Genomic DNA, 23,697 nt, shown 5'->3' with positions numbered 1-23,697 from the left:
TTAAACCACTAGTTACGTGTTACTTTGTTAATAGATGGCAAATTAGAAGAAATAAAACATTTTTTCCAATCCAATATCCTGTTTTTGGTGTTTTTTCAGAGGGTTGGAACGAATTAATTTGTTTTTAGTTCATTTCAATGGGAAACGTTCGTTCGAGTTACGAGAAGATCCACATACGAGCTCAGTCCCGGAACGAATTAAGATCGTATGTAGAGGTACCACTGTACTGATTTAGAGGCTGTTATTTCTGCAAAAGGAGGATCTACTAAATATTATAATTTTTCTATTAGGGTTCCCAAATTCATTCACCAGCTTTCTTTTGCTTAAGTAATTATTACACACTTTCTGTAAATCCTATAAACTTTATTTCACGTTTCAAATATCACTGTATTTGTATGCTACATGATATATTTAACTGAAATTGTTGATCCAAACAACCAATGATTTATAAAGGAAAATCTAAAAAATGATCAGGGGTGCCCCAAACTTTTTGATACAACTGTATATGGCTTTATGGCGCTTCAAAAAAATTGGTATTTAAAACATTTATATAGTCATTGCTCTTGGTTTAGTGCCCCCATAATATTTCAACGAAAACAAAATTAACAATTATATGTAAAGTTTTTAAGGGGATGTTTGGCACTTGATCATAATCCACAAGTTACAGTGCCTTGTGAAAGTATTTTCCCCTTTGAACTTTTCAACATTTCACCACATTTCAGGCTTCAAACATAGAGATAAAATTAAATATTTTGTTAAGAATCAAGAACAAGTGGGACACAATCATGAAGTGGAATATTATCCAGACGCTTTACTTTCAGTACAGCAAACTCACTCCAGTTCAAGTTCAATGAGGATCTCTTGAACGACCCAATGTTGACCGATAATAGAATCGACCCTTGTAATCATGTCTTCGTAAAAATGCAACTGCTGTGTTGAAAATATTTTCCAATGTTTAAACAAGGAGCACAGTGTAAGCAATCTTATTGAAATGGATGGAGTATCACACCTCTGCAACTCTACCAATACCCAGCTGTCACTCTAAACTTTAACCTCAAACAAGGAGAAGACTGATGAGAGAGGCAGCCAAGAGGCCCAAGATCATTCTGGATGAACCGCAGAGATCTACATTTGAGGTACGAGTCTGTCCATAAGACAACAATCAGTCAGACTGCACAAATCTGGCCTTGATGGAAGTGTCAAGAGAAAAGCCGTTTTTCAAAGATATCCATTAAAAGTCTCATTTAAAGTTTCTCAAAAGCCACCTGGAAGATACACTAAACTTATGGAAGCAGGTGCTCTGGGGTCACAATGCAAAACAATATGTTTGGCGTAAAAGCAACACAGCCTATCACCCTGAACACACCATCCCCACTGTCAAATATGGTGGCGGCAGCCTCATGATTTTGGCCTGGTTTTCTTCAACGGGGACAGAGAAGATTGGTAAAATTGATGTGAATATTTTTTTTTCCAAGATGGCGCCGTCACGCGGAAGCCAGTGGCAGTAGCTCTGTCCACTCTTATTTGTTTTTCGTGTTTTACAGCCCTTCTATCTTTTTTTAAATTACATTTTAATATTTTTTAATACATTCCTTTTTCCTTTACTTTGTACTTTTTACTTTAATGTTTTTACAACTTTCTTTGTTCTGTTAGCCTGGCTTCTTTCTGCCACTTCTTTTTTGGAACCATCAGCCATGCCTATGCTGTCATACACATGGGACTAGCTTTTACAATACGCAGCAGAAGGAGCAACACCTCAATCCCGCTGGAAATTCGGAGCTGGACAAAAGTGCCGGGAGAAGAAGCAACGCTTCTGACCAACCATTCCATCATGGGATAAGATGGAAGAGCTGTCGGCGCTTACCAGGCCGGAAGCGGAGTCCTGCTCTGCTGCTGTTGTCTTCAGCTCCAGACTACTGAGGAACTGTGCGGATAAGCTTGGAAGAGTGACTCTGCATATTCTCTACCTCGGTCACAGTCTGCAGAAGTTCCCCATCTTGTGGAAGACTTCCTGTGTGTGGTTCCAGTTTTTTGTCCAACTTTACAACGTATTTTTGAGTCTGTATCTGTTTTAGCTACCGCAACCAAGATGGCGCCGTTCAAGTGGCAGCCGGCGGCGGTAGCTCCGTCCACTCTTGCTCGTTTTGTGTTTTTGCTGCTTTTCTGTCTTAATGATTTGATTTGGTGATTCTTAATGATCCCATTTACTTTGATTTGTTTTGTACTTTCTGCTTTTGCTTTGTTGTTCTGTCTAATCACCCTCTGCTACTGTCACAATGAAATTTCCCGAATACGGGATGAATAAAGTTATCCAATCCAAGATGAATGGAGCCAAATACAGGACTATTCTGGAAGAAACCCTGTTGGAGTCTGGAAAATACCTTAGACTGATATGGAGATTTATCTTCCAACAGGACAGTGATCCAAAACTCAAATCTACAACGGAATGGTTGGTTGAGCTCGAGCTGTTTTGCATGGATGAATGGGCAACAATATCAGTCTCTCGATGTCCAAAACTGAGACATACCCCAAGCGACAAGCAGCTACAACGTATTAATGCAGTTACAGTATTAATGCAAGGGGGCCAAATAATATTGCACGCCCCACTTTTCAGGTTTTCATTTGTTAAAAAAGTTTAAAATATCCAATAAATGTTTTTCCACTTCACAATTGTGTCCCACTTGTTGATTTTTTTTTACAAAAAGCAGAGATCTCAGCAATGACATTAAAAGGGGTTCATACAAGGGCGTTGGTACTTCTTAGGCCTACACCTCGCGCGAACTGCTCAAGAAGGCCTGTGATGGCGCCAGAGGGACTGTACATTGCAGACTTCAGACCCACAGTAGAGCTGTAGGCTGCCAGGAAGATTTCCCGCACAGCTTCTAAACGGGCTTGACGTTCTGAGCGGTAGGGACACCTACATAGGGAAGAGTCAGAGAGAAGCTTTGGACCTGCTGGCATGTGTGCACTATGTTGATCTCTCAGATCTGTGCGATATCATGGAGTTAAGTAATTTTAGTTGTATTGACTCTTCAGAAAGAAAAGTATGATAGCTTTACTCACATCCTTCTGTTGAGCCCTTGCTCCTGCAAGTTGAAGGGAAGGGGGGGGTCGTATGGAGCATCCAAGGCAGATGATGTAAAAGAGAACGAAGACAGAGGTTGCTGGAAAGACGGACGATCATGGATGCTCCCACAACCAGACACGATTTGCCAACTACCATATTCTGTAGACAGAGAAGTACCTGACCTAGTGTAGTCTGCAGCAAACCTGCGGGTAAAAATCAGTCAGCATTACTCATTGTTTTATCGACTCTACTAATGGACAACTAAAATTAACTCAATTAAAAGATCAACATACCAACAATAATCAAATTTTGCTTTTGAAAATAAAGAGTTATAGTTACTTCTCTGAAAAAGTAACAACATTACTTTTGTTATTCAATTATGAAAGTATCTGTTACTTTACTTAAAAAATGCAATATAAAATATGATTTGAAAAATGTTTTTGTTGTTCTGTCATATAGTAAGAAATAAGACAACTCCCTCGTAACCCTATGAAATGTAATGGAAAAATATAACGTTCAGAAATTTTGATAGGCAATTTTATAAACTTGCCTTTAAAAAAATGGTTGGAAAATAAAAAAATAAAATAATAACAATAAGAATAATCAACTGAAGACGTAAGCAATGCTGACAAGCAAAGACTATTTTCAGCCGTGCTAAAAAAAATTCTCTCATATGTCCATTTCAAATACAGTGGTACCTCTACTTACGGAATTAATTGGTTCCAGAAGTTTTTTTGTAATTTGGATTTTTCACAAGTAAAGGCACATTTTACATTGTATTAGCATAATCTGTTCCACGATCTTTAATACTATCCCCTAAACTAGCGGTGCTAATACGTCGATCGCGATCTCCCAGTCTATCGCTGAGTTTGACAACTTCACTTCTTGACAATTGTTCTTCTGTACTTGTATTTTTATATAGGCGCGAGAGGTGATCCTACTTTGAGGTTTTTCGATTATCGCGGCTATGTCTTGTCTACAAGATCCGGGATATTCGAGGGAGTACTGTAAAATATTGGTTGTTTGGATCAGCAATTTCAGTTAAATATATCACATAGCAGACAATCACATTGATATGAGAAGTTAAATTAAATTTATAGGATTTACAGAATGTACAATAATTACTTAAACAAAAGTAGGCAGGTGCATAAATTTGGGCACCCCAACAGAAAAATTAAATCAATATTTAGTAGATCGTCCTTTTACAGAAATAACAGCCTCTAAGCGCTTCCAATGAGGGTTTGGATTCTGGTCAAAGGTATTTTTGACCATTCTTCTTTACAAAACATCTCCAGTTCAGCCAGATTTGCATGGACAGCCCGCTTTAAATTTCACCACGATTTTCAATAATGTTCAGGTCTGGGGACTGATATGGTAATTCCAGAACGTTGTACTTGTTCCTCTGCATAAATGCCTTAGTAGAATTTGAGCAGTGTTAAGGGTCGTTGTCTTGTTTAAGTATCCAGCCACGGTGCAACTTCAACTTTGTCACAGATTCTTAAACATTGTTCCATTGTTCTGCTGATACTGACTGGATTCCGTGTGACTTTCAACTTTGACTAGATCACCAGTACCTTCACCGGCCACACAGCCTCACAGCATGATGGAACCACCACCAAATTTTACTGTGGGTGGCAAAAGGTTTGTCTTCGAATGCTGTGTTCTTCCATGTATACTGCCCCTTACTGTCCAAATAACTAGTTTCATCAGTCCATTCCAAAATGAAGCTGTCTTGTCCAAATGTGCTTCAGCGTACCTCAAGCGACTCCGTTTGTGGCATGTGCGCAAAAACTGCATCTGCCGCATTACTCTCCCATACAGTATCTTCTTGTAGCTGAATGTTGCACAGTGACATCATCTGCAGCAAAATCATGTTTTAGGTCTTTGGAGCTGCTCTGTGAGTTGAGTTTGACTGTTCTCACCATCCTTCGCCTCTGCTTAAATGAGATTTTTCTTGGCATGCCACTTTGGGCTTTAACTAGAACCGTGCCTGCAGTCTTCCATTTCCTCACTATGTTTCTCACTAGTGGAAACTGACAGGTGAAATCTCTGAGCTAGCGTTTTGTATCCTTCCCTGTTGAACAATCTTTGTTTTCAGGACATTTGACAGCTGCTCCAATTTTGCCACTTTAGAGAAGATTCAGGGAGAAGAACTTGCAACTGGCCACCTTAAATATTCTTTCTTATTATTTGGCTTCACCTGTGTTTTTAGGTCAAGGGTCAATGAGATTACCAAATTGTGTGTTCCAATAATTAGGGCTAAAGGTATTCAAATCAAGAAAACAACAAAGGAGCACAAATTTATGCACCTGCCTACTTTTAAGTAATTATTGCACACTTTCGCTCAATCTTATAAACTTAATTTCACTCAAATATCACTGTATTTGTCTGACATATGATACATTTAACTGAAATTGCTGATTCGAACAACCAATAATTTATAAATCTTGAAAACGATCAGGGGTGCCCAAACTTTTTCATACAACTTTACAGTAATCCCTCAAATATCGCGGATAATGTAGACCAGACATGGTGACGATAATCGAAAAACCGCGACGTAGGATCTACTCTATTATCACTACACACCATACTCCATGTTTTCACATCTATACAAAAATACAAGTACAATTATCAAGACTATTGATAAAATATTGTAAATACTCACACAATCCAATTCAGTTTTGCTCTTGTTGCAACATATGCTAGCATGCGTGCTAGCATATGTCATGCTAGCACAACCGCAATATAGCGCTCGTTGAGCTGAAGTGCCTTGTGTATGGGCAAAAGACAGAAATTGAATCCACAACTGAGATAGCGCCCTTTAAGTCAGTGAGTCCTATAAGCGTGTAAATACAGTACATTAATTAATTGCAGAAATATTGTTTTACTGTAGGTTCCAAGTTCGGAAGTAGAAGGCACACACATTGTGCTTTTAGTCTCTCGCCTACTGAAACATTTAGGGGGCGAGCACCATGGTCATAGTTCAATTTGAACTTGATTAAAAACAGGTTTTGCATTTGTGAATAATAATAATTGGGGAATTTAATGTCTATAGTAAATGTTACATGATGCTTTTTGACCAGGTCTTGATGAACTGGTCAAACCCTCAAACCTCAAAATATAAGTACCATATTCGATGCCTATGAGGCGCACCATCTTGAAAGGTGCTGTCTCACTTTGCAATTTCAGTATTTAACCCATACACAAGGCACATTTGCTTAATGAGTGCAACATATGCGTGCAGCCTGAATTATGACATGCTAGCATGAAACATTTGCGAGCATGCATCAGGACAAAGCTGAGTTTGCTTGAGCTTAATGTAACATGTACTCATGTTAATATAATAATAATATAAAGCATTCAAACATCCATAAATTCATTAAAAGTTCTCATCTTCTTCTGGTTATCCGAGGTCGGTTCCCAGCAGCTTCTGCAGGGAATCCCAGACTTCCCTCTCATCCAGCTCTTCCAGGAAGATCTCAATGCTTTTCCAGGCCAGCCGGGAGATATAGTCTACCCAGTGTGTCCTGGGTCGGCCTGGTGGCCACGTTCCTGGAAAACCTCACAACGGAGGAGTCAAGAGGCTTCTTAATCAGACGTCTAAGCCAACTCATCTGGCTCCTCTTGATGCAGAGAAGCGGCTTTACTCCAAGACAGATGGATGACCGAACTTCTCACCTTATCGCTGCAGCAATCCGACTGTTGACATTTCGCTCCATTTTTCCCTTACTTGTAGAAAATACCTAAAGTTACTTGATTTCCTCTACTTGGGGAAGGACCTCATCCCTGACCCGGAGGGCAATGCCACCTTTTTCTGGCTGAGGACCATGGTCTCAGATAAGGAGCTGCTGATTCTAATCCTGACCGCTTCACATCTGGTTGTGAATCGTTCCAGTGAGAGTTGGAGATCGCACCCTGATAAAGCCAACGGAACTACATCATCTGCAAAAAGCACGGATGCAAAACTGAGGCCACCAAACAGCACCCCCTTAATGCTGCATCTAGCGATTCCTGTCCATAAAAGTTATGAAAAGAATCGGTGACATAGGGCACCCTTGGCAGAGTAGAATCTCCCCCTGGAAACGGATGCGACTTACTGCTGACGATGCGGACCAGACTCTGACACTGGTCATACAGGGACCAAACCCCACGTATCAGGGATTCCAGTAAACCATACTCCCGGAGTACCAACCACAAGACTCCGAAGGGTACTGCCCCCGATGTCCACGCGATGTTGCAGAGGCGTATCAACCAAGACAACCCCACAACTTCCAGAGCCTTTAGAATTTCCAAATGTATCTCATCCAACCTCAGGGCCTTGCCACCAAGAAGCTATTTAACCACCTCATTCATTTCAACCCCAGCAAAATGCATATACCTAGACTATATTTACATTCCTATCAGGACATGCTCTTTTCTTCACATTGAAGAATAAGATTATATTATAAATTCTAGAATGGTAATCAAATGAACAGAAAGAAAAACATATTTTATAGTTTTTCATATTCATCCGCAGACATCGCAACAATGCGTCTGGATATTGTGTTCTCTGAGAGTGGGCTTCTGGTCTGAGCATCTCATTAACAAAGGGTTTGTAGGCGGGAGTTATTAATTGCTCTGCCACAGTGTGGGACTTTTTTGATTTAGCCACAAGTTCAACGACATGGTAGCTAACTTTAAGGGCTTTCTTCTTTTCCCCTGTTTTTTTCTCATGAAAATTGCTTGTTTATCCATGTGTTCATGCAGGTCAAAAATCATCCACATTTTTGTTTTGAAGTAAATGGTGTTTTGTTTGGAGATGGCATTTTAGCTACTTGGGACAATAGCACTGTTGGAGAGCTTTCACCGCATACAAAGCCCAACTGAGTCGGTGCCGTTGCATCTCCAGGAAAAGGAAATCCAAATGAAATATAACTTTCAATATAATGCCTCGTGCCAGAAACTTTACTGGACCTCCACTCATACTTGGGCCTTCATGTGGGTCTGGATTTTCTCCAGGGTCCAATTAAGAGTCAGCATTTTTCCTCATCAAAAACGAATCTACCACTTTCACCATCGGCCAGCTATCCACAAGGCCATTGTGAATCCCACCTGCCACTGCATCAATGCATCACTAATTCGCTTGTACCTAAGTACTAATCATTTAGCTACCTGCTGCTGACATCTACTGGTATGGAAGACTACTATGGATAAATGAATGAACGAACGTTCATATGCTGCTACCCACCCACTTCAAATGAGTTGGAAGTCTAGTGCCGTCAATGGCGGATAATGCATTTGTGAGGAAAATCCAAAAATTGCTAGTACAAGTACTACATTATTACATGATGCCAGGCACAGGCAGACAAATTGGATAATTTCCCACAGCACACCTGATGATGTGCTGCAACAGAGTAGTTGAAATACATTTATATATACACAGTCGTACCTGTACTTACGAAATGAAGTTGAAGCAGTACTTTAAATGTAAATTATGTAATTCCCTCCACGGTCCTCAAAAAACTATCGACTAAACCATTTTAAAATGATCAGTGTTTCACCTTTATATGAAAAATGTGAGAAAACGACAAAAATGAAAGAAAATGATAATAAAATGATTTATTAATGTAATCAAATGAATAACAAGCATGCAAGAACTATTCGTGCAGTAGTACATTACAGTACAGTGAGGAAGAAGCTAACGTTAGCACACGTCCACATGCACATAAAAACACATCTAAACAACTTCAAATTATGAATTCAAAACAACTTAGCATTAAATAGAACTCCAAAGGAATAAAAGTATTTCCATCTCGTGGTCCAGTACAGAGAGTCCATGCCAAGGACTCATTGCTTTTAATGCTTCCTCCTGCTTCAATAGCATAGCAATGCTAGTAGGTGGGTTACGACTGCCTTCCAATATCAGTCAACCGCACACCACTTTCTTCTTTTTTGTTTTTCAATGAATAACAGGGCCCGCTTATTCATTTCATTCATTCACCGCACCGAAGACAGGCGAGTGAAACACAAGGCAGCTATTCATTTCATTCGAACTAATAATTGTAAATAAAGAACTCCGTGATGACAAAATGTGGTCAAAAGAGAGTTGTTTTTCTGGTAGGTTGCAAGGGGAAGTAAAGCAGGCCGCAATAATGATACCAGGCAGTGGTGGCCCATCAGGGCCTGCAAGGCCTTCTCTGAAGGCCTAAAACATATCTGAATCACAGACTGATGTTAATTATTATATCTTGTCCATGAATACTTATTAAATAATTCCAAATTGTCTGTCAATTTCCTTTCATTCCTTTTCTGCTGGTTGCACTGCTTCCAGATGTGTATTTTCATATTTAAGCATTTAACCAATCACATTTCAGCCATTATTTGTTGCCAGGGTCAGAAATCTACCTGGAGGCCTTCACAATCAGTTCTGCAGGCCCTGCAGCATAAAATAAGCGTCGATAAAACTGTTGCTTTAACCCAGGGGTCCCCAAACTTTTTCCTGTGAGGGCCACATAACCTTTCCCTTCTCTGATGGGGGGCCGGTGTCAGTTTGTAACAGAAAAAGTGTGACGATCGTAGGGGAGCTCAAAAAATTTATTGTTTTCCAGAAAGCCACACAACCAAATAACCCTTTCCAGGTTCTTTACAGAAAAAAAGTCAGGAAACAAATAATAAAACTATTAATGAAATAAATAATAACTAAATAACCCTCTCTGAGTTCTTCACAGAAAAAACAGGAAATAAATAACACTATTTATGAAATAAATAATAACTAAATAACTCTCTCTGGGTTCTTCATAGAAAAAAAAGCCATGGAACATTAACTTTCTGATGTGCCATGCACAATCTTCTCCCTTTGCTCTGAAGTTTATGCACGACACCACAACCGTCATTACAGAATCCCACGTCAACATTTTGCAGCACAGTGCTTGCTGGTGAATTTGGCAGTGGACTCGTAGCGGGGCGATGAGACCCCTTTTTTCCAACTCCCGGTTCATGCGTCCCATTATTAGACCGCGAGTTTCAGCCACCATGCTAGGAGCCCCGTCAGTCGTGATGCTAGCTAGCTTTAACCAGTCCAGGTCCAACTTCTCCATGGTTTGGCACACTTTGTCAAAAATATCCTCTCCTGTTGTAGTCCATTTGAGACTTTGGAGGGCTGCCAGATCCTCGCAAATCTCAAAGTTTGCGCTAACTCCACGAATAAAAATGAGCAGTTGCGCTGTGTCTTGCACGTCCGTGCTTTCATTCAGTGCTAATGAAAAAAAGTCAAATTCTTTCGTCTTCTGCTGCAGCTGGGCATATACATTACTCCCGATTTCTTCAACGCGTCTGGCGATTGTACTCGCCGACAGACTTACGGCATTAAATGCATCTTTCTTCTCGGGACACACTTCCTCCACGACAACATCCATACATTTCTTAAAAAACTCTCCGTCAGTGAAAGGCTTACCGTTGCTTGCTATCAGTTTAGCAACCCGAAAGCTGGCCCGAACGGATGCCTGGTTCAGCTGAGCTTGGCGTAGAAATGTAGTCTGCTGAGATAATATTCCAACTTTTAGCTTTGAGAGTTTGTCTGCTCGTATTTGGCCTTGCACGCTATCGTACTTGTCTTTGTGACGGGATTCATAGTGCCGGCGAAGATTGTATTCTTTGAATACTGCCACCGTCTCTTGACAGATGAGAAAAACAGCCTTTTCTTTGCATTTAACAAAAAAATAATCGTTTGTCCACTGCAGGTTAAATACCCTGCATTCTGAATCAATTTTTTTCTTAACTAACCTTTTCGCCATTATTCCGTTCTCAAACAGGTTCCGGTTACACAGTTTTTATATGCTTGAATAGCATCGCAATAGTGATGGCCCCAGGGCTCCGCCCTCACCTGCGATCGTCCAGATGTCTCGCTAACACTCTGCTCACGCATGCAACGGTGGAATGCCCGCATGCATCAAAGGCAAACACTCTCCCCGCGCGTGTCACCAAAGGAGCAATGCGAAGGCCCGCTTCACTGGGATGATTTGTGGGCTCAGCAGGGGTGCAATGAACCAAACACAAGATTAAAACGTCCCAGTCTTCAAGGCCAAATAGGAAAATAAATCCGATAGCGTCTCTGGTATTGTTCAGAGGGCCGGTCCAAATGTGCCGGCGGGCTGCACCCCCCCCCCCAAAAAAAAAATTAAAAAAAAAAAAAATTAAAAAAAAAAAAAAAAAAAAAAAAATTAAAAAAAAAAAAAAAAAAAAAAACGATAGCGTGTCTGGTATTGTTCAGAGGGCCGGTCCAAATGTGCCGGCGGGCCGGATCCGGCCCGCGGGCCGTAGTTTGGTGACCCCTGCTTTAACCAATCAGATTTCGAGTTGGCGACACCAAGGCCTTCTCGCAGGTGTATTGATACGTCATCGCTTTCACAAACTATGATTGGCTAGTGATAGAGTGGACTAGCCAGAGCTACCAAACTTTATCTGGAGCGAGCTGCACAAGCAAATATATTGTTGTGTTGATTTAATAGCGGTTTTGTCAACTCACAATGGCTGAAGGAGGAGAAGAAATGGATATAGTTACAGATTTACTGTCAAAGCCATTTTCAAGACAGACCTTTCAAGAAACACCGCATATAATTAAGAAAGGTCGGACAACTCCGAAGCAAGCAAGCCTGTCACAACTGGGAACAGACATTTTCAGCCCAAAATCGAAAAAAAAAACGTACTATGCCAGAAATACGACAGGACAGGCTCGACTTTCAGCATTATATATATATATATATATATATATATATATATATATATATATATATATATAGTTTGCAGTCTAGCTTTGAATGCTCTGTTGACCCCAATCTAGCGGCTGGAGTTCTTTTGTCAATCCACCCGGATTATTTTTAATATATTTTACCAATTTCGTCATACGCAGTTTCTGGGTGTGATGACAATTAGGCTTTTGTTGTTGATGATGACGACAGGGCCTATGTCCGATTATTATTATTATGTACTCCGCAAAAAGAACAACAACTGACAGTGATCCCAACGTTTTTATCCAAGGACTCACAACGTCTTTTTAAACAACAGATAAAAAACACTGAATAGAATTACATTTAATTTGTCCAACTGTAGGTTCATTAGAAACAATATAACTCAGGGTTGGGCAAACCGGTCCTCGGGGGCCACTGTGCGTGCAGGTTTTTGGTACAACCGATCCAACACAGACAGTTTAACCAATGAGGTTTGTGCTAAAACAAGAAGCACCTGACTGCAATCCACTGATTGCACTTTTGAATTACCAGATTGGTGGAAAGGTTCCTCTTATAGGTTGGAAAGAAAACTCGCACCCACTGCAGCCCATTGTGGAATAGTTTGCCCACCCTTGATCTAACTCCTCAATCAGCAAAATGTATTTTGACACAATGATCATATCACACATCTTACTGCCTAACAACTTGTTTATCGGCCTGCAAGACAACACTAAAGCCAATTGAATGTATAAGAAAGCTCTGAAAGTATTGTAAAACCAAAAACATAATCAGTACAGATATTAAAACAAAAAACCTGAACACCTGAGCTAGGACAATACTGTTAAATATACTGATGCCAATCTTGGTTCACAAAATCTTCCATCACAAAGCTCCTCCTCCACTGCAAGAATTTGTAAAAAAAAAAAATCCAACAAATCAACAACAGCTGGTTTTCGAGGTGTGTAGTTACCTTCAGAAAGAATGCATTTAGCCAAACCATCTTCTCTATTTGTGCCTCCCATACCTGGAACTCAATACCAAATAACATGTGAACTCCTGTCTCTCAACCTCTTTGCCAATCATCTTAAAGCCTGGCTGCTGGATGAACAACATTGCTATCACAACACTGCCTAGACCTGTTTTATTCTTGTTTGTCTCATCGTTTCTATGCTAGTTTCTAGTCTTTGTCCTGTTTTTTTTCTTCGTCCCTACTCTTCCCTTATTTATTTTATCTTGTGTTTTTAACATCAACCTGCCCAAGTAACGAAAGATGGAAATTAGCCTTTGGCAAACAATCAAGAACAGACTTCATTAAGGAGGCAAGGGGGCCTGACGTCCTGCAGTGGGCTTGTGCTCACTGCCCAACACCATGGAACTCGACTGGCATTTGCTCAAGAATACCAGAATTGGAAAGTTTGATATTGCCGCCCTGGCGTCCATCGTAACGTCGCCTGTAGTTCGCACTTGAAACATTTCTGGTAAATTCCACCCTCAGTTCCACTGCCCTGAGGCTCCCGGCTGTCCTGTCCACTCAGAGTGCTTTATTTTTGCATAAGGGAAACAGCGTCCACTGTAAGGTCGCCCGGGGCTTGCATTTCTGGAAAAAAAAGCTCAGAGCTCTATTTTCAGATAAGAGTGACGGCCTCCAACCGGCACCCACCATTTTTCTTATTTGGAGCAGGGATGAGTGACAATTCCGTCTTCCGCAATGTTTTTGAGTGGCAAGGTTCAGCGTCAATTTTGACATTTTTATGAACATTTTTGATTTAATAATAATAATCGGACATAGATTATTATTATTAAATCAAAAAAAATTGGATACTTAATATAAAATACCCCAATAGACTGAAGCCGAGTTGAAGCCACAAAAGTGGTGAAGGACGACAATATGCAGGCAGCAGCTGGAGGATGAAGGAATTGAAACAATTGAATGGCCTTGATGATTCCCTGTCTTAAACCCAATAAAACATTTGTAGGACATTATGTTTAGGTGCAACTCAGACATTACAAAAGCACAGGGATGACCTCTCATAGATCTGGGAGAAAATGCTACAAGAAACCATCCGTCTCTCATTAGGAGCATGCCGCAACATTCTCACGCATGCATACAAGCTTGTGCGGGCCACATAAGATACTGAAAAGCATTTTGAGTTGCAGAAATTCAGTTTTTGAAAAATTGTCCTCTTCATTTCTCACTGATTTTAGGGTGTCCGCACAATTGAGCCCAAATGCCTAATAATTCTGCACACAGTGAATGTGTGATGTTGAGGAAAAAATTGAGCATTCACAGCCATTTTGGATGAAGGTGCAAAGAGGAAGTGAATTTACCAAGAAGCAGGTCTAAAATAGAAACTTTCTACATCCTCAAGGCCTTTCAAGCCACTATTTGCATGGATCACAATGACATTTGGCAGGAATATTCTAAGGATGTCTGGATCAATCCTCATGGCTATTTTCTGGAGTTTCTTCCTGATTAATAATTAATTAAATAAAGGAAAGCATTAGAACAAGTTGAATTTAGGGACAATTATTCTACAGGTGAGCACCTATCAAGTCTCCAATTTCTATTTAATCTATTAATTAGCAGAGTATTAATCTAGTCAATTGAGACCATTGTCTCAACAATAGATGAATTGATCTAAAATTTGATTATACATATAGTAGATCCTGGGTTCAAATCCAGGTCACGTCCACCTGTGTGGATTTTGCATGTTCTCCCCGGGCCTGTGTGGGTTTCCCCCCACATTTCAAAACCATGCATGGTAGGCTGATTGGACACTCTGAATTGCCCCTAGGTATGGGTGTGAGTGTGCATGGTTGTCTGTCTCCTTGTGCCCTGCGATCGGCTGGCCACCAATTCAGGGTGTCCCTCGCCTCTGGACCAGAGTCAGCTGAGATAGGCTCCAGCACCCCACGCGACCCTAATGAGGATAAAGCGGTTCAGAAAATGAGTATGAAATACACCCCACCTTGGGCCCTGAGATCTGTGGATCAGAATTTACTAATGGTACTGCATACTGGGATTCCAGAGGAAAATGATCCTTCCAGGCTGTTGCTGCCAGGCTTTGGAATTGTGTTATATTCTCTCTGCTTTCGATTGAGTCTTTCGACTCCTTCAAAATTGGATTGGATTGGATTGGATAACTTTATTCATCCCGTATTCGGGAAATTTCATTGTGACATGCCCCTGAAGTCACATTTATTTTTCCTGGCCATTATAGAAATCAGTTCGCTGTTATCATTATCATTGAGTCTTACATACCTTATAAATTTAAAACATTCGTGCATATTCTCAACAAAGGGACCAGGAAAAAACAGCCAGCTTGTCCCGGCCCTACTTATCTGACTGCGTACACAATGGATTCTTATTAGGCATGTTCCGATCCTATATACTGAGGAGATGTATTAAGGAGGGGAAAAAACAAACAGGTGCATCAACTTTAGGAATGCTTCTAGATACAAAATATTCAGGTTAGAAAAAAAGCTTAAGATATGAAATAATTCCAAGTTAAGGAACATCATATAAAATCAAACATTCCCTTTAACATAAATACACTCTATATCCCATTTTTTCTAATTGTTGTGATAGGGTTGCTTTCCCATTGGCTATCTACCAACACCTCACTGGCCTCCCACTGGCGAGTAGGGAGCTGCGTCTCCATGATACCATAACAGATGCCAGGGAATGGCGCACTCTAGGCAGACACCAAAGCTGGTCCAAATGAGCTCACCATCACCAGAAGAGTTTGACTTTGACCCAGAAAATGGCTAATCAACTGCGGCTGGTGGTGAGTTCGTGATACGTGTGCCCTCATTTGTCACTGAGTTTTGAGTTTTTCTTTTTTTTAATTTATTTAGTTTTTTCTGAGTATGCAAAATAATTTTAAGTTATTAAATTGTGCGTTTACATGCATGTGTAAATATGTTTACTCAGCTGCAACTGCCAATCCCAATTTAATGGGTTAATGAATAATTTTTCATCATTTTCATTAATGAATTTCTCATATTTTTACTCGTTTTGCATACATCCATTTATTTTAACACATTTCATACAAAATTGGTATACTTTTATAATTTTTAAAGTATTTAGGGGGAAATATTGATGATCGTGCAACGAATTATGCTAATTCAATGTAAAATGCCTCTACTTGCTATGAAACCTCCCCCCCAAAAAAATTTCTTAAAATCAGTTGTACGGCACCAAAATAAAGTTTTTCTTTCATTCATCTTCCATAACGCTTATGCCCTAACAAGACTAGTAAATGTAATTCATTTTATTCAAGTGTTGTATGTTTGTTGTATGTTTGTTGTATTTGCAATATGTGGGTACACATTGATTGTTATCCACAATTTGCATCCTATCGTTTTGTTTCAAATAACAATTTTGTTCGGAAAATTGTCAATTGTTCAGCCATAGTTGAAAGTTATATCTACATAGTTACCTTTGGCCAGGGACAGCCAATGGACTACTGCCAGCACGCGTGATGGCGTGTTCTGAGTGGTGGGAGGAGGAACTAGAGGATCTTGCCTCACTTAGGGGATATGGTAGCTGGTCATCCAGAGGGTTTTGTTTGTTCCACACGACCATTTGAGGTGAGCAGGTGGTGGCTTTCTTCCTGAGTAAGGGATAAAAATGTATTTTCAATAAATATTGAACAAGAAAAAAAAGTAACTTAAATTGTAGCAATTTTTAAAATTGACACTGTGAACATTTATATTGCACTGTTTGAATGGTTTGGGTGGAGCCAATAAGCATCTACTAGCGATGAGTTAGATATTCGTATCACAAGAGTATCTGTCACGGATAATGAAATAATTCTAATCATGAGCATAACATGAGTACAAACACTCATCCATGTTCGTCTTGAGTCCTTAATGGGTGCTTGCTCATTGCTTTCTTCAGCGTACCTATATTTTGTGTTTAGATTGTTAAGTAAGAAAAAATATAGTTCAATTAGCGATTGAATTTTGACGCGGTCGGTCGTTCTGTTGTTTGATTAAAGTAATCTCTGGCAAAAACCCAACCAGTGAGCAATTGAGAGCCACTTCAATCAATTTTGTTTAAGAAATTGTTAGGCTTTTGCGGATCGTGGGGTGTAGTAGAACCCAATTGCAGGGAAGCAGGTGGGAACAAGAAGTGAGAGTGCACTAACAAAAACTTTAGTGACTGTTGCGAGGTTCTCAAAAAATAGCAGACTTCAAAATCAAACCTGACGAGGAAGACGTGGGGGAAACGAGGATCACAGGACATGGCCAGAGAAAATGGAAAAACGTGGGTATACAAGACCATCCGACAAGGACTAACAGATACAGAGGGTTTAAATCAGGGGTGGGCAAACCGGTCCTCGAGGGCCACTATGGGTGCAGGTTTTTGTTCCAACTGATCCAGCACAGAGAGTTCAACCAATGAGATTTCTGCAGAAAACAAGAAGCACCTGACTGTAACCCACTGATTGCTCTTGTAGGACAGCAGATTGGTGAAAAGGTGCCCTCTCTATAGGTTGGAATGAAAACCTGCATCCACTGCGGCCCTTTATGGAAAAATTTGTCCACCCCTGTTTTAAATAGACAGACATGGAATGACAAGACAATCAGAAACATCTGGGTCACAAAAGAGGCAACAAGCAGGAGATACACCAGGTATCATATACACCAGATACACCAGTTTCCCCGGGAAACGACAGGTGAACTCAATGGGCAATCACAGGGACAGGTCACACAGAGTGAAAAAGTGCAATAAAATAAATGCCTAACATTAGATTAGATTAGATAACTTTATTCAACCCGTATTCGGGAAATTTCACTGTCACAGTAGCAAGAGGGTGAGAATACAGACATTTTAGACATAAAACAGAGAGAGAAAGAGAGAGAGAGATAGACAGAGAGAGAGACAGAGAGAGAGACAGGGGAGAGACAGGGGGAGAGACAGGGGGAGAGACAGCGGGAGAGACAGCGGGAGAGACAGAGGGAGAGACAGAGGGAGAGACAGAGGGAGAGACAGAGGGAGAGACAGAGACAGAGAGAGAGAGAGGACAGACAGGGGGAGAGACAGGGGGAGAGACAGAGGGAGAGACAGAGGGAGAGACAGAGGGAGAGACAGGGGGAGAGACAGGGGGAGAGACAGAGGGAGAGACAGAAAGAGAGACAGAGACAGAGAGAGAGACAGAGAGAGAGACAGAGAGAGAGACAGAGAGAGAGACAGAGAGAGACAGAGATAGAGACAGAGATAGAGACAGAGATAGAGACAGAGAGAGACAGAGAGAGACAGAGAGAGAGGCAGAGAGAGAGACAGAGAGAGAGACAGAGACAGAGAGGGAGACAGAGAGAGAGACAGAGAGAGAGACAGAGAGAGAGACAGAGAGAGAGACAGAGACAGAGAGGGAGACAGAGAGAGAGAGACAGAGAGAGAGACAGAGAGAGAGAGAGAGAGAGATAGAGACAACGGGCCGCCGGCACGGGCCCATGAGAACAGGGTGCAGGAACTGGCTTTGGCAAGCGGGGAGCTTGAACTGGGTTTGGCAAACGGGGAGCTTGAACTGGCACTAGCGAGCGGGAACCTTGAACTGGCATTGGCGAGCGAGAAGCAGGAAGTGGCCCTGGTGAATCGAGTGCTGACTCAGGAGCTCAGCGTCGATAACTCTCCACTCCTCCTTCCTCGCTGGACAGCGTAGCATGACCGTTATCCTCCTTCACAACTCGGGAAGGGTCACACCTCTGTGTCCCAAAAAAAAAAAGAATAAGACGACTCCCCGGTTACCAGCCGCCCCTTGTTAAAATTCCTACCTTACCTGAGCTCCCCTGCGGTCTACTATCGATGCCCATATAAAAACTAGAATAGTTCTTAGTTTTGTCATCAAAACATTTGATTTTCATTGAGGCTATTCTGCCAAAGGTTTCAAATAATAAATATAACATTTATCTATCCATTTCAGTGTCACACTAAAAAAATGCTGGTTTAAGTTTTTAAAAAGTGTCACACTGACTTCCGACAAAATCAAATCAACCTCTGGTTTAGGCCCCATCCCGCACCTCTGAGTACATCTACCGTATTTATTTGAGTATAACCCGCAAAATTTTGTACAAAAAATGAAGCAAAGTTCGGGTGCGTGTTATACATGACATCTTTGCTTTTATGACCAGATCCCAGTGAGAAAACTGCCCTCCGCCGATGAAAAAGTCCCCTCCACCGGTGAAAAGGTTCCCTCCGCCAGTGAAAAAGTCCTCTCCGCAGCCGTTATAATGGGAGACGTAAAAAACTGTCTTCGTCCGCCGGATGGTAAATGTTTATCACCCTTCTCATAGGATATGATCTACCTTCTTTTATAAAAGCCAGCCTTCTCCAAATAAAATAGCCTTTGGCAAGTTTATAAGGGAGGGTAAAATAAATAAAAAAAGTTGCTCCAAAGAAACGTTAGCGGGGCAGCTGCTCACTCGAGTCTGCTCAGGGAGCACAATCCTTGCTCAAGAATAATGGAATCAATTGTTTGGTGAATCTGATGATGATGAATCAGACTGAAAAATTGTGAATATTATGATGATGAATTAGACTTTAAGGATTTAAAATTATAAATTCCTTTTGAGAACTGTGTTCATACTGGTAGTTTGTTTTACCAGGTTTCTGTACCATATGTTGTGAATAAATATTTTGTCATGGCGACATGTATTCAGCATTTGCCAGTTACAAGTACCGGTGCAATCCTTGGTGTGAGCTGAGAAAAAGTGAAAAAAAATTATACTATTTTTAGTCACAAATTATGGGTGCGCGCTATACTCGAATAAATACAGCAGATAAGTTAGATTAGGGGAATTAAAACTTTTCTCAAGATCTACTTTTCAAGTAGCCAACCTCCCTATATCTACCTTTTTTCTGGGCCACCGATAAATTATTAATCTAAACCGATCCAACCATATCATTATTTCTTCTAACAACGTATGTTGATGCATGTTGCATAACGGTTCATCGTTTATTCATTTTCTAAACTGCTTATTCTCACAAGGCTTACAGGGGTCAGCTAACTACAAGCACCAGGTGGGGGACACCCTGTATCGGTGGCCAGTCAATCACAGGTTGCATAACCGAATATGTACAATTCAACTTTATTAGCACAGAGTTGCAGTTGTGTATGTGTGCATGTACGTTAGAGACTCAGTTTGCTGCTGCTCTTAACATACTCAAATTTGCTCAGCACTGACTTGGAGGGATGGGGCACAGGTCTCTTGACACGGAGTGGTGGTTGCAGCGTTCCCATTGCATCATCATCTTAGGGCATCGTATTGGAAAAAAGATTTGCCGCACACAAAGAGAGGCATAAAGCAGACAACAAGAGAAAGATACAAGGGCAACTCGACAACCCCTGAAAAATGTGGCAGAGCATACAGTCTCTCACTAATTACAAGGACTGTGCCACGACTCCTGCAGACTCAGGTGCAGCACTAGCAGAGGAGATAAACGTTTTTTGCCTGCTTTGAGTCCCAAGCCCAGCAGTTAATAAAACTACCTCAACATCGACTAACTCCCACAGCAAATTCAGAAACCATCCCACTCACCGTAGAGGTAGTGGACGTGAGACGTGTGCTCCGCGCTGTCAACCCCTGGAAGGCCACAGGACCAGAGGGACTCGTGGCATGTGCTGAACAACTAACAGCAGTCAAATAACATTTTCAACCTGTCACTAGAACAAGCCACCATCCCAGTTTGGATAAAATCAGCCACCATCATCCCAGTGCCCAAGAAGTAACCCACAAACAATTTGGACGACTTCCGCCCAGTAGCACTCGCACCAATTATCACAAAGTGCTTTGAAAAACTGGTACTGAATCACATCAAAGCCTGTCTTCCCCTCACCCATGGCCCACATCAGTTTGCATACCAGCCGAATAGATACACTGGAGATGCAATAACCACCGCCCTCCATGCTGCACTGAGGCACCTTACGAAAAGGGGGAACTACCGTATTTACTCGCATATAAGCCGCTTTTCTCGGACAAAAAAGATGACTGAATTGAGGGTGCGGCTTATATGCGCATAAAAACATGACTTGCAAAAAAACCTGCAATTTGAGGGCGCTGTGACACGATGACGTCACTACAAAATGGTGCCCATGCGTGCAACGTGACGTCATGACGCAAGCGAATGCCGATACCGTCATTTATTTCAAAATAGACAAAAGATAAACAGATAAAACGCAAAACAAAATTTATTTTGACGTCTATGAATAAAATTCATGAAAAAAACGTATCTTGCATGAAACGTGAAACGTTCCCGTCACTGCTCACTCGGGGCACAGCCATCTTAGTGAGGTTGGGGCGCAGCCATCTTACCGAGGTCGGGGCCCGGCCATCTTAGGGAGGTCGGGGCGCTGCCGTCTGCATTTTTTTTTGCCAGACGCGAGTAGCCTTGATTTTGAAATAAAACAAAATTTCTTCTGATGTCTATGAATGAAATTCAAGAAAAAACTTAAAAACTTGCATAAAACGTGAAAAAAATAATTTTCTCGTCACTGCTCGCTCGGGACACGGCCATCTAACATAGGTCAGTGTATATACACGTTTATACGTGAGAAATTATAAAATTCAAAAATTTCAAGCAGCTTTTAGGGTGCGGCTTATATGCGCGGGCGACTTATATGCGAGTAGTAAATACGTTGTCAGAATCCTCTTCATTGACTACAGCTCAGCCAACACAATATTCTTAGACATTCTTATCCCAAGTTGTCCAACCTGGGGTGCCAAACCTCCACTTACAACTGGATTAAGGACTTTTTGGTCAACCGACCCCAGCACTTGAAGCTGGGTCTCCACCTCTCCTCCACCCGCAGGCTTAGCACGAGCTCGCTCCAAGACTGTGTGCTGAGTCCACTACTTTACTCGCTCTACACTTTCGACTATAGACACACGCAAACTATGAACAACATTGTGAAATTTGCGGTTGACACAAAGGGGAACGAGACGGCCTCCAGAGAGGAGGTCCTTAGACTCAGCGAATGCTGCGCCCTCACTAAGTTGGCGCTGAACATTTCTAAAAGTAGGAAACTCATCCTGGGGTTCTGATGGAACAAAGCTGCTCCTGCCCCCTTGCATATTAATGGCGAATGTGTGGAGTCTTTCAAATTCGTGGGGGGTCCATATCTCTGCTGACCTCTTTTGGGCAGCAAACACCATAGCACTCGTCAAGAAGGCACTGCAGAGGCGACATTTCCTGAGAGTACCTAGGAGGGGTAACTCAGGAGCAACTCAACCCCAACCTTCTACTGGTCAGCCATTGAGAGTGTGCTGACCTATGCTGTGCCAGTGTGGCACTCAAGCTGTACAGAAGCAGACAAGAAAAGACTGCAGTGTGTGATCAACACAGCTCAAAGGATCATCAGATGCCCCTACCTTCCCTGTCCACAGTCTACAACTCCCGGTGCCTAGATAGGGCAAAGAGCATCACAAAAGACAATACACATCCCACCTCTTCAACCGGCTTCCCCCTGGGAGGCGCTACAGGACCATACCAGCCAAAACAAACAGGCTCAGGGACAGTTTCTTCCAAAGAGTTGACAACATACTCAACTCGGATTTTGCACCGAGGACCTAATCCAGACTCAATTAAGTAGTGCCACTGCAATATAAAATGTCACAACACTGCGAGATGCATATCAATACTGCTAATTTATATTTTGCACTTTGATACTTGCACTCAAACACTATAGCTAGCCATCGTGCTGCTAACCACTTTAGTCATTTTTTTACCTCACTTTCTTTTTATTTTATATAAAACCTTTTATGACTACTTATTTGTGTGATCCAATCTACCAACAGAACCTTGGAGGTCCTCCTGATAGATAATGATCAACGTATTGAGAACCCCAGTTTTAGATGGTTGAACAGATACAGGTCCAGATATAGTTGTATACTCACTCAGCTCTAGCATCCACATAGAGCGATGTCTACATAGAGGACCATTGTCAACTGTATTTGGCTCCCCCTCATGTAATTGAAACTATTTTGCAGGTCTAATTTATTTTCCAACATTTTTTTTAATATGCTCAAAGCTCAAGCTGTGTAACACTAACAAAGAGGAAAGTGTCGGCTGGCTGTAGAAGGCGTCCACAGTGTCACTTTGAAAGCTGGAAGTCACACCCAGCTCCTCAGTGATGGGCATAAAGTCACTGCTCAGACTTGTCACACTTCCACAATCCATTGACTCTGAAACACAAAACAAAATTGCCAAATATTTTGGGGCTAAAAATGAGGCCACCAGAAATTGAATCTCATTCATTTACATACACCATACTTTTCACACTGTAAACCACTACTTTAATCCACGCATTGAAACCTGCGGCTTGTAGTCTAGTGAGCTGCATGTCTTTTAGTGTAAATATCCTATAATACGTAAATCCTATGTGCACGCATAAATATCTCATTGAATTGGGTGGGCAAGCTTATAACAGATGTGGCTTCGAGTCTGAAGATAATGTGATTTTGAACTGCTAAACATGGAAGTTGGAAGCACAGGTAAAACAGACATGCCGTTTTCAGCTGACGCACCTCAAAAAGTGATATGATATGATATCTGGAGGGTCAAGGAGCTACCCCTCATCGATGTTCCACTCGACTATTAATGGAACCCGCTTTCCCCTCAATGACGTCCTTTGTTCTCAACCACAGCCAGAACTTGGATATTTCCACTTTATCTGCCAATCTGGAATGGCCCAGTTAAAGCCCCGACCTAATCCCAATCAAGATGTTGTAACATGATCGCAAGAAAAGTCATCCATTCTAGGCATTCCAGGAATTTTGCTTAATTGCAACAGAAGAATGGTGCAAGATTTCTCCTGATCATTGTGCGTGTCTAGTATGCCAGTGTTTCCCATCCTCAGTGCTGCGGCACATTGGTGTGCCGTCAGCAATGGTCAGGTATGCCGTGGGAAATTGCAAGAA

At 41.5% G+C, this 23,697-nt stretch overlaps 1 protein-coding gene across 8 annotated transcripts in view; it reads right to left on the bottom strand.

Moving 5' to 3' along the window:
- The window catches only part of mtmr14 (myotubularin related protein 14), a 146,477-nt gene that overhangs the window by 22,144 nt on the left and 100,636 nt on the right, over window positions 1–23,697 (bottom strand). For 6 of the 8 annotated variants that reach the window (XM_077603610.1, XM_077603611.1, XM_077603612.1 and 3 more), the window contains 4 exons: window positions 22,830–22,962; window positions 16,215–16,388; window positions 3,064–3,270; window positions 2,743–2,917 (listed from right to left, as the gene is read on the bottom strand). In XM_077603610.1, the coding sequence (XP_077459736.1) occupies window positions 2,743–2,917; window positions 3,064–3,270; window positions 16,215–16,388; window positions 22,830–22,962 (689 nt within the window). Of the gene's footprint in view, window positions 1–342; window positions 2,918–3,063; window positions 3,271–16,214; window positions 16,389–22,829; window positions 22,963–23,697 lie in introns of those variants that run through there. The other 2 variants (XM_077603617.1, XM_077603614.1) reach the window with 2 other exon arrangements.

This window comes from Stigmatopora argus, chromosome 6 (assembly GCF_051989625.1).
Source record: "Stigmatopora argus isolate UIUO_Sarg chromosome 6, RoL_Sarg_1.0, whole genome shotgun sequence".
Classification (NCBI taxonomy): Eukaryota; Metazoa; Chordata; class Actinopteri; order Syngnathiformes; family Syngnathidae; genus Stigmatopora; species Stigmatopora argus.
Note: the sequence above shows the minus strand (reverse complement) of the source record. Positions and strands in the feature narration are given on the sequence as shown.